The sequence below is a fragment of the Falco rusticolus genome, chromosome 7 (assembly GCF_015220075.1).
Source record: "Falco rusticolus isolate bFalRus1 chromosome 7, bFalRus1.pri, whole genome shotgun sequence".
Lineage (NCBI taxonomy): Eukaryota > Metazoa > Chordata > Aves > Falconiformes > Falconidae > Falco > Falco rusticolus.
Window position 1 is genome coordinate 64,389,999 of NC_051193.1, and position 12,160 is coordinate 64,402,158.

Here is a 12,160-nt window from a genome sequence, read left to right on the forward strand (position 1 = left end):
TTAATACACATGGTTGACATTTTGGTTCCTAATTCAGGTTCCAAACTCTCTGTGCAGTGACATAGCTGGCAATCCCGCTTTCTAAACATCTTTCCAGATCCTCTCTGCTGTGTGATGTTTGGCTCTGTGCTGGGCTTTCAAGGAGAGTGTATTTTTAAAAATATAGCAATATTTTTAATAAATGGCTCTCAACAAATGTCAGTCACATTTAGGAGCAAGCTGATGTGCTAAATACACAGGACAAGCTTTACCTACTAGATTAGCTGTAAAATGCAAACTGTCCAAAATAAACTTGGTACATTTCGAAGTGTTTTGGATTTTTCTTTTTAAAAGACTGTCTACGGATCTTCAAGTAAAAGAAATGAAGATGACATTGACTTTTTCCCATAACGCCTAAGTTGGAAAATGTCACAGTATGTGGAATTAAAATCTATCTCTATAGTAACAGGAAGAAAAAAAATTTCCCTTGTGCCCGTTTTGTTTCTTTCAAAGATCAGCCTTTTCACACCCCCATCTCTCCTGCACCAAGGTCCTCAGCGTGTTTTGGAGTGGGAAGGTAGACACCTATGCAAGCAAATGAGTAAAAGAGACAAAGAAAGAGACAAAGCATACTGATATGGGGGAAGGATTTAGAGCTATTGGAGGAGCATGTGAAGAGATGAGTCACATCAGTCAGAGGCAAAGAGTGAAGAAGGTGTTGTAGGCCTTGAGAGAGATGCCAAGCGTACTTTTTCACCCAGTAGCTTGTTAAGTTAGATTTTGTTATACTCATCTGTGATCTCATCTGTTATGGCAGAGAGAGGTTGTGTGATAGGGAGGTCCACATTTCTGGTGATCACTGAGATTTGCCGAGTAGTGCAGCAGGTTTTCCCACAAAACAGTCCCCTGTGATTACTCAGATTCTTTGCTTTGTGTTTTTTCCAGCCTCTGCTCGTAGAGAAGGACTGACACTGAACACCAGGTGAGGAATCCAGAATGTTGCTTCAAGTGTGGGGCAGAGGAAGAAGCAGCAGTGACTTCATACTGCCACGCTCCCGTAACACCCAGGAAAGCGTAGAAAGGAGGCCCTGGAAAGAGGACAACCCACTGAGGGGAGTACCTGGACATCTGTGGAAGCTGGTGATACGCCTGCAAGCTGAGGTGAATGATTGCCTCTGAGCGCTTCTGCTGCTGACTCTTGGAGTCCCTTCCTTCCACCTCTTCCTGATCACTAAACCATGAGATCTTCCTGTAAGACGGAGCTTCTCTAGCTGTCTGTATTATTCTTCCTAAGGTCCAAATTTGAACGTAGTCTTATTTGCTCAGCCGTTTCAGTCTGTCCCAGCCTGCTAACAGCCAAGATTCTCTGCTGTCATTGCATGGCAACCATCAGCAGAGAAAAATATTAGAACATATGACTGGAGACATCTTTGTTGGTTGCCATCTTGCATTTTGGCACAGAGCCATAGAAATTATTGGTTTTAATAAAGTAATTTCATTTGTTTGTTTTGGTTATAATTTCAGTTATTAATTCACACCCCCAAAATATTTGCTGTCATTATATTGGACAGGATTTGAAATCAGTCTTTATGTTTCACTGTTGGATGCTTATGTTCTGTGTGGCTTATTTTTGTATTTTGATTTCTGTTTGTTTAGGCTTTATAAACTTTTTTTAATTGGCTGATGTTTTCAGACCCAAGCATGAACCCTAAGGCCCAGGTGGCTCCTGTCATTTGCAATAGTGGCTTGGTGAAGCACTCCAGTTAAATTTTGCCTAATGCTATGAAAATTAATTTGCTTGTGTTAGAAAACAACATCAGCAGCTGGGAAATGTATTGGAGAGAAGATCCACCCATCCTTAAAACGAACAGGAAGCAGCTTCAGCTCTGGCTCTTTGTCGGTGCCAGGTTAAAGGAAAATTCAGTATTTTGCAGCTCCTGCCTTGTCAAACAGCAAGTGGTACGGTTGTAATTCTTAAAGGGCACAAAATCTCCTGTTGGTTGTATCAGAGCCCTCAGAAATTTGATTCTAACAGACTGATTGATCTGTTTTCATGCTCCACAGCTCCCCTGTCATTTCTAGCCTGTATAGTCAGTGTTGAGAGGTTGTTCTTATGTGTTGGCAAGTAGATAATGATCAACCCAAATGGCTGACAGAAGAAACAGAGTCAGAGGGGGAAAGTGTTTTTTCTTGAAATGATTGTGTTCATATTCACTCTTGGATTGTGCATATTTTCTGGTTTTCAAGACCAGATAAATTGTGAGAAGATGAAAAAGTTATGCTCATACCCCGTAGTTTTGCTATTGCTTGCTCCAGGCATGAATTCATAGAACAGAATATGCATTTTTCTGTTGCAGTTCCATGTGCACATATGACACACTTTGAATGCTTCAGTTGTCCAAAATGCAGTTCTCTGATGTAGCTGTTCCCTTTCTTCATCGGCTTATCTTTCATTTCCTAGATAGTCATAATCACCCTGTTCACTTTCTCTGCGTTTTTCAGCTGTTCTTCAAGAATCTCTACAGCATTTTTCTGCTGCCTGTGCTGCCGTCACATATCGGTGACCGAGAGATTTGTAGAATCTTGTAAGTTACTTTCAGATCATGTCCCTGCTGTCTGTAATCACTGAATTCCACCCATGTATCTCAGACATGTTTCTACCGGTGTATCAAGTTGTCAGCTCATGATTAGAAAATTTAGTTGCAGAAGTTGTTACTTCAAACTTCTGCACGTCCTCAGCACCTGTGGGCTTCAAGACCTTGGGTCTGTCTTCTCATAGCCTGCTCTGCTACATGTGGTATTGGCTGTAGCACCCAGCTCTGTTCCAGAACTGTTGGAGGGGCTATTTCCCTGTAAGATTTAGCTTCAGTAAATAATGGATTCCATTCCTTTTTTCCTCCCAGAGGATCTGAGTTACCCTTATTCCACTGGGTTTCATGTTCAGGACTGAGTAGCTATGGGAAATACATTCTTGTGGAACTCTCATCTCTGCTTTTGTTCTCTAGTTTCTTTGTTCAGGTTGTCACAGCCACCACTGAAAAGTATAAAGAAGTTTGGAGGATAGAGATTTAAATGCACAGTTAGCCCAGGAAAGGTGATTGTCTTCAGAGGATTATTGGCAGAAACAGCATTCTTACATTTTTGTCTGGCAAATTACCAACTAGTGCTGGCTTATTATAAACATAATTAATTCTTTTGTCAGCTCTGCCAGTCTCCCACCTGCTCATTTTGGGATAATGATTTGTACTCAGTTATAGCCAGCATGTTTTCTGAACTTCTTTGCATTGCATGTTAGGTACAGCCAACACCACATCTGTAACTGTGTTGACTTAGTAGCAGTATGTCAGACATCTTGTCTCTTAAGATTTTTGAATTACTCAGAGAAATACACATTTTAATCTAAGGCCCTCATTTCAAAGGGATTAATTTTTTCAGCTTCAGTAGCAGTGAAGTCTTGCATCCTTTGTCCCTGGAAAATTTTTCTTCTGCCTCCAACAAATAAAAACCCACCCAGATATCAAGGCTGGTCCTTCACCTCAAGCCAAACACCTAGACCTTGAAGTCCTGTTCAGCCTCAGGATATATTAGGGCAGCCAGAGCATCCAAGGAAATAGCAGTATTCCTTTGCCTTGGGCGTCTGCTGGTCCCAGCTCTGAGCACAAATGCTTGGGAACATACGCAGTAGAGAATCAGGAACAAATTCTGTGATTCCAGCATCTTATTTTTTTCCACCTCCCTGTACTCCTAACTCTGGGGACCGTGTATGCCTTTTTGCATGGTGGATACTATGTGCTGAAGGATAGCATATCTATGTTGTCTGTTTACAGCTCTGCTACCTCCATGTCTGTCCCTTTTTCAAAAACCTCTCAGAGAGTGCTTCAGTGAAGAGATTCAGTGGGGAGGCACAGAAGCGTTTCCCACACATCTTTGAGAGAAGGCATTTTACAGGAAGTGTTTTCTAGTAGAAGGGAGGGCAGGAGAATAGCAAACCATTTTGAATTTATCATAGTTGCATGTGAGGGAAGTACAATTATATACATGCACCTCAAGTGGGGATTAGTTTTCTCTGCTTTTATGACATTTTCTTCCCTTTATTCATCAATGAGTTTCATCAAAAGTGCCTTTGTTTACTGTGAGAAAAGAAAATTACTAAGAGAGAGCCCCAACATCCATTAGCATCTACTTCAGTAGTGAGACTAGATAATATAACCAAGGGGTCATTGTCTTCTCTCCTACACAGTGATGTTTGTATCACTTCTAAGTTAAGGAGCCTGTTCCAATGACAGAGAATCAGGCTTTTGTTAGTCTTGAAAGGAGTAAGGTGCACATCAGAGTCACTGAGGCAGAGGTAATGCAGAGTTCACAGAAGCATTTTGTGCTCTATTTAGGTGATGAGTATACCACAACGTAAAAAATTAAGGGAAGGAGATTAGATTCTCCCCTCTCCAGAAGCAGCTGAGTTGTACCCAGTACATGAAGTATTAAGTTCACTTTCACATGGCTCATCTTGGCCTTTAAAACAGCTTCACAAGTCATGTGAGTACCATCAGTGGGAGATCATGTGAAACTAGATAGAACGCTTAATCTTAGATGTCAGTGAGACATACTGAAGTTTCCATTCTCAAGACTAGATGGGCTTTTGGACAATCGTGGTTTGTTGAAAATGTTCCTTGTTACGGTGCCTGGAACGTCAACATACCTATCTCTGGTACTGGTTCCATACTGTGGCAGGAGGTTTTGGTATTGAGACCTTTGTTTACTAGTAGGAATCTTAATGCTGTGCCTCTTCCTCATACTGGAATACGGATAGTCTCGGTGTGCATGGAGTGGAATGGCTGGAAGTGCTGGACCATTCCTCTTCTGTACCTGTGAAGGAGATCGTCAGTTTAGAGATGAGTTCACAGAACAGACTGGATTCTCAGCTTGCCACCTTTCAGGTCCGTATCTTGTACTAATACAGCAGTTCCAGTCATTTTGGGTTATTTGCTGGAAACAAAAGTCATCTGGCTCCTGACTTTTTTGTTAAGGTTTATTTGATCAAATTGCCAAGGACTTTTTTCCTCGGTCAGTCCTACCTTTGCTGCTCATGATAATTCTGGGCTCGTTGTTTGAATCTGAATGGGTTATTTGTTGATGTTTAAATAGATATTTTTGGTTGCAGTAACTGGCTGATTGATCCTTTTCATACTGTTTCCTTCCTGGACACATTCTTCCTGTGGATCTGTCAAGAGTTTCTTCCAAAAGAAGCTTCTGAGCTTTATTTAAACCTGGGACTTGACCACCTTTTTTTCTTTCTAGAGCTAAGACATCTCTGTTTATGCCAAACATCAGGAGGACCTTATTTTATCCTTACAGAATCCAGTCAGTCAAACAGTCCTTGAGATCGGTTATACCAAGAGCACAAAACTTAATATTCATAGTTCTCTGCATGCAGAAAGTGGTTAGTTGGAAAAGAGATGGGTGAGGAGTGTAAGGGAGAAGGTGGAAGGGCAGTAATTGTTCACAGTCTTGCCCGCAAGAAGAAGCAGGAGCATCAAATGAAACTAACAGGTATCTGATTAAAAGAAAAAAAAAAAAGGGGGGGATGTGTGTATGCAAATTTTTTTCATAGTATGTAATTGACTATGGAACTCCTTGTCACCAGTGTTTGTGATTTGGAAAGACAAGTAGTCAAATCCATGAAAAAGTAATCTGTTAGGGCATATTAAATACTAAAACTGAAAACAAGCAGGAAGTTTCTAAGACTTTTCAAGTGACTATTCTGGAGAAGAATCACAATGGGCTTTTCCAATTTTTAGCTTGTCTGTCAGTCATGTGCTGTTGACCACTGTCAGAGACGAGAGGTGGGCTAGATGCTCTTGTAGTCTGACTTTGTATGGATGTTTCATTTTGACAGTTGCAGCACAGCCTACTGGAATAGCCAAGGCAAAGCTGCCTTTCATGACAGTGGCATGTTCCCCCAGAATTCACTGTGTGGTGTTGGGTTCTCCATTGCTGACATCTGCCAGGTTGTCACATGCGGCTTGTCTACACCTTCACCAGGGTGGGCACTATATATTGCAGAGGGTCTCAGAATGATGAAGCTCTTGCAAGAGCATAAAGGACACCAAGATCCACCAGTTATGATTTGAGGAGGAAGTAGGTTGCTGTATGGAAGTCATCCATGTTATGTTTGTAAATGCTTAATCGCTTAAATGTGGGAAAGAAAATACTTGCCACTAACTGAAGCTCTGAAGTTATCTTACTCATACACGTTTCACTTCTTACCATCTTTGTCTTCCAAAGTGCTAGAGTGCAGAGCACCTTGAGGGTGAATGTGCACAACCACAGCATATCTTAAAGAACCACAGTACCTGGTAACTGCTTTCCTTCCCACTTCAGAACCCTGCTGCCCTTTTCCAAAGAATGGCATTAAGTTTCCCTGCTGCCTTGGAGATGAGTAGTTAGGAAACACAAGCTGATCTTCTCTTAAATTGTTGGATTCCAAGTTTTTGAAAGAGCTTGTCTGTGCTGTTTTAACACAGAGGACAAACTCTACTGAATTAAAGGTGACAAACAAGACACCGAGTCTGCCCTGAGGAGTCTGTTCTGTCTGTTACCTTACCAAAAAAGGATTTTACTGGCCCTCATTGAAAAACAGTTTTCACTGCTGTTTCCAATTTAAAGGAAAGAATCGCTGATCACTGTGGAGACCCTGGTGTGAAGCCTTTGCCAGTGGTATTCAGTGAATCATAGCAGTTCCCTAGGGAAAGGAGTAGACTTGATGGGGCCTCTTCTCTACAAGTCCATGCCTACACCGTACACAATGAGCTTGAGAAATCTTATATTCTTTGAAAAGGAGTGGCTTCTTTATCTGACCTATCAGACAAAAAGATTGAATTGGCCTTAAAACATATTTGATGCAATTGTCAACAATTTGGGGGCTGTTAAATGTGTATCTTTTATTACCAGAATTTTTGTCATTTGGGGCAGGTGGAAGAGGTGCTGTTCTCTCTAAAAGCAGTTTCAGCATTGTATTTGGCCTTTTACCTACTGGTCTTCTGGGATGTGAAATAGAAGGCAACTCCAGAACATTAGTTTAATTTGGTGTCCCTGCAATGGTATTTTAGAAAATCTCATTTCACCATAGTTATAGCAATGTTAAATTGTAGTCTCCTTCTTGCCAGACTAAGAGGAGACAAGTTACTGTAATCAGCGTAGTTGTGTTCAAAAGTCATAAAATCTCCTCAAAAAAATGTTTCGGGGTTATAGATCTAATCCTTATGTCTTGAGTACTACCATGTCAAAAGTCAGGAAGAGATCTTTGAAAAGTTCCTCTACTTGCAAGTCCAAATGTTTGACTGTCATCACTCCCTTATTCTACTATAAAATTATTTTTTTCTGAGATTGGGGAAGAAAAATGACAAGGAATTTTGTTTCCGATTACTACATAGGATTCACCTCATTTTTCAAGGGGTTTTGGCTTATTTGTATGAGCTTCTGAAAAGGTCATGTTGTCTCAGATGTATTTAATACATCTCGGATGTCTGTGCCATTCTTCAAGGTGGGCAGAAGGACAGCTGGGAATCTGCTGGGAGGGCAAATGAAGTTGTAGGCATCCCATCAGTGCTACTAGTTACAGTACTTATGCTTCCAGTTGCATGATGCTTCTTCCCCCATTCAAATCAAGGTTGTGTTCCCTCCTGAAAGTGTGTTCTTTCCACCATTTCTAATTCCAGAAATTCAATGTAGAATACATTTTGTCTATGATATCAGCTAGTATTTTTTTTCTTATCGACAGACCTACAAAACTCATGTCTGCATATGTCTACTGAAAATTTCTTATGCAAAATATCTAAGAATAAAGATTGGTGGATCCTCCTGCCAAATTGTGGCTCTGCACGTTTCTTAGGTCTTTTGAATGAGGGCAGGGGAAATTCATAAAAATGAAAGATAATTTAAAATGTGTGCAGCACATTGTAACTGCTGCCACACCATACTTTCCTGAGATTTTATTGCCATCTCCTTTATTTTGTTCCTCTTTGTTTGTTCTGTTTGTTTGTTTCCAGTTCTTCAGGTTAGTATCATAGAGAACTTAGCTTGGTAGTATCCAAGTGAGATCTTCAGATCCTAAAGTATAGGTAGAGATTTCTATAGCAAGTGTTCTTTGAGGGGGCACAAGGCAGCTTGTTGCAAGCTGGATGTCTTCCAGAGACTCTTGTTGTGAGTCAGACTGTCTGCTACTGCATTCCCCCACAAGTGGAGTTTCTTACAAATTCTTTAAAACAGTGGACATCTCCCAAGCATCTAGTCTACCTGCAAGAGGGTTTCCACACTTCAAGACAGTAAGTTTTTGTTTCAAGAAAGAACCAGAACATGGTTACCAAGACATTCCCCAGTCATTACTCTACATGTATTGAACAAATCCTGTAAGATTTGCCCCTGGCTGCACAGCAAATCTTTGTTTTGTCTGCTTCCTGAAGAGGATAATAACTACAGGAGAAAAAAGAAATCCTTCCTGAAGAATGTCAGCAAATCTTTGGTTTGGTATGACCCAGCTGGCTTCTTTCATCAAGTGATGTACATGCATTGGCCGTGATATATTATGATAATGCCTCATGCTGATTTCTATATGTGATGAATGAATATCTGTAAACAGCTAGTGAGGAATGTCTGAGCATTGGCAGACCAGAAAAGGAAGTCACCTTTGCTTTCTGCAACATGTGTAACCCCTACATGTAATTACTGCTTCTGTCAGTCTCTGTGGACAGCAGTGAGGTATCATCTTGCCTAGACAACTGAGTGGAATGAGAGATGAAGAATATCACCCTGCACAAAGACCACTACCCCTCTGAAAGGAGGAAAAATAAATCTTTGTCTTTGGAAGATACCACTTGAAAGATTGGTATTCCTTGGTATAATTCAGCAGTGCCAGCACATACCACAGGGGACAGTTTCTGCCTGAAAGATGTTCACTAGTCTGCTTCCCACTAAGGATGTGGGAAACCAATAATATGTGGGGTTTTTTTGCCACAAACTATAGCTGGAAAGAAAGCTTTATTCTGTACTAGATATAAAAGTCCTTATCCCTAAGTGTATTTTCCATGAAATCATAACCCCGTACTGGAAAAGGCCCAGTTGCTTGGCTGAATGCCTTCAGGCCATCTCTGCCATCTTCCCTACGCAACCTGGCCCTAGATAAGAATGTTCTAAAAGCAGCCGAGTAACTGAGGTCTGTAATCTTTGAAATTAGTCTTTTCTGGAAACACCACGTGACATTCAAGGTACCGTACCATATTCTTTCTGAAATTATGGGCATAAGTAGCATCTCAAATGCCTTACTGTCACTTAGAGAAGTAAGAGAATGGCAACCGTTAATCAGCAATTTTAATTTGCTGTATTTCTTGTTGATGTATCTGAATTAATTTCGAAGACAATCTATTTCCCAATGAGTAAAACTGTTTCGTCTCTTCTATGTTGACTTGTTGCATGATAAAGGATCTTGCATTTGTACAGGGCATCTGAAGCCTCTTTCAAGAGAGGACAAAAGACACTGAGCTTAGTTCCTTCCATCTGTCACTTCTGGAGCTGCATCAAAAATGAACCAGGGCTTAAATGACCTCCCTGTATACACAAAAAAATATTGGTAAAGCAGAGACCTGAAAGTCCAGGTGTTCTTTTACTAAACCCCATAGTGTGCATGTTAGTTATTTGTTTTGTACAGCTGTTGACCAATGTAGTCTCGTGAATTTGAATGTAAAAAAAATTATAATTAGTAGGTCTTATTTTTAAAGATTTAGAAGGCACGTTTTCCTCTTTGCACTGTATCCAAATTGCTGCTGTTACTCTAAACCGCAATTAATGGAGGTTTTAGGCAGCCCATACAACCTTCTATTATTTTGCACTACCACAAATCAGTATAGTTTTGCAGGTGTGTAGATACCACACTGTTACCTCCATATGTATTGAAAACTGTATTTTCTTGATGTATTTCATTGCCTTTCAATCACCTGTTACTAGAAGACACCCCAGTACTACAGAGCTGATGTTTTGCATGCCACTAGAAGCACTTGTAGAGGGCAAGAAACTTCTGCACAATGGAGCTGGCCCTAGGGCTGCATCCTGCTCACCGTGTGGTGCTGAACCTGCTCTGCACTGGGCTTCAGGCCATACTGAAGGCGTCTGCCTCTTAAGACGTTGCAATAGATCCTTTTCTGTCATGGGATGGCTCTAGTGATTTCATTTACAAATGTGTCTGAGCCTGGAGATCTCCTGCGTTTCTGTCTGATGAGGACAGGTAAGGAAAGCTTCAGAGCAGCACAGAAAGATAAAGAAAGGATGTCAACTGAGAGAATAGACATGTGGTAGCTATAACAGAGACGTGAGACATCACAGGACAGAGCAGAACAGAGCTATGATGTTGCCAGAGGAGTGGACAGGTATGTTTGTCTTTTGTATCTTTTATTACTTTTGGACACGGTCTATCTTGTTTACTGTGTGTATTGATGTCTGTTGGTTATGGAAAGGTGAAACACAAAGCAGCATATTCCAGTTCACACAGTGGTAATGGGGATGTGCTACTGCTTTTTGTAAGTGCGGTGAGATAGCTGGGCACCCAAGACCAGGGAAGAGAGACTGACTTAGTCTGCAAAGACCGTTCTTTGCTGAAATACCAGTGTCTGTTCCTGTACTGCTGAAGCAGTGTTCCTTGCAGAGCTTTACAATGCACTACAGCCTGGAAAACAAAGTCAAGGTCTAGGCCTCTTGCGTGCTACAACAGAGTATGCCAGAGAGCAGCAGGGACTACACAGACGGTCATTTGATCATCTGTGTAGGGTCTGTCTTACGGCAGTGCAGAATAGGGTTTTTTCACTCCTTCTAACCATTGATCTTTGTTAGAGGCAGAAAGTGTGCTGCGATTGTTTTCATCAGCTTTTGTTTGTTCCTGCAAACAACAAAAGGGAACTGTTGGGAGCTGTATTCAGTGTTGGCAGTGAAGATCCCACTTTTTCTTTCCCATTGTCTTCCTCAATTTGCCAGCTAGTAACAGCATATAGAGAACTGCCCTCTGCCTTCTCATACGAGAGCCCTGAAGTGTTTTGGTAAGCCTGCACCCAGGTTTGTGTTCAATCTGTTATTAACCCCATGTAGATAGTGTAGTTTGTTGCTGAATTACAGTGAAAACACCCCTAGAAAAGCTATTTTAATTGTGAGAAAATGAATTCAAATCCTATTTAATTTGAATCTCACAAATCTAATTATCAAATGTTGCTAGGGAAACAGAAGGCTGGACAGAGAAGCAGTAACTGAAGTGTGCCTGTTAGACTTCAAGGATTACTGTACCCATGAGATTACCTGTGTCCCATGAGATTACTGGTGTACTTACTGGTTGGACACCCCAAGGCTCTTCTCCCCTGATTTTCCATTGCTCCTTGGAAAGGAGACAAAATGGTTTGGTCCTTCTGCCACCCACCCTGCCACTGAGGAGCAGCAGTGAACAAGGGCTAGTAAACCAGACCCACCTCAAGGGGCTTGCCAGGGTTAATCCGTGGGTGGTTTTGACGTGCTCCAAGTGCCACGTAGGACTGTGAGCTGTGCAAGTGTTCTAGCTCAGCCCTTTGCAGCTCCCCCTCCTTGGTTTGGGTTTTTATGGTGGTTCCCCCCCGCCCCCTCCTTTACTAGCAAGGAAGCCCTTCAATTGGATGGGCAGCAGAGCCAGCCCAGGGCTCAGGAGGAACAACGACCGAAGAACAGACTGCAGCTTGTAAACCAAAACCTCCCCAGGGGCTGCTGCTAAAAGGAGATTAGAAAGAATTCCTAGGCCAATTGGCATCTGGATTTCCCCCCACCCCCCACTGCAGCCACTAAATTTCTGGCCTATCTATCAGCATGGTAGTACAGTCATAATGCATTTATTTGTTCCTGAAGCACGGGTAGGGAGAGCTGCCCAGTGCTCAGGAACGCAGTAGTGCTGCAGGACTGATCAGAGCTGCACCTTTCATCATGGCACCCATGACAGGTCAAGGAGCCCCAGGGAGATGAAACGGATAAAGCTAAGCGCTGGGGAGTGCCTCTATCAGAACGTGCGTGCCCCAGCCAAAAACACAGGTTACACAGGTCGGCAGGCTCGCTCCACTGACCCATCCTTGCTGACCTCTAGCAAGCTGGTGATGGTGCGGGAAGGGTTGTTTACAGTTTATTA

The 12,160-nt window shown here is 41.9% G+C and overlaps 1 protein-coding gene across 4 annotated transcripts in view; it reads left to right on the top strand.

Annotated features, from left to right (window-relative positions):
- TTLL5 (tubulin tyrosine ligase like 5) overlaps positions 1-6,174 on the top strand; it is a 137,100-nt gene extending 130,926 nt beyond the window's left edge. For all 4 annotated transcript variants that reach the window (XM_037394820.1, XM_037394823.1, XM_037394822.1 and 1 more), the window contains one exon: positions 925-6,174. In XM_037394820.1, the coding sequence (XP_037250717.1) occupies positions 925-965 (41 nt within the window). In that variant the 3' untranslated portion in view covers positions 966-6,174. The remainder of the gene's footprint in view (positions 1-924) is intronic.
- The last annotated feature ends 5,986 nt before the right edge of the window (positions 6,175-12,160 follow it).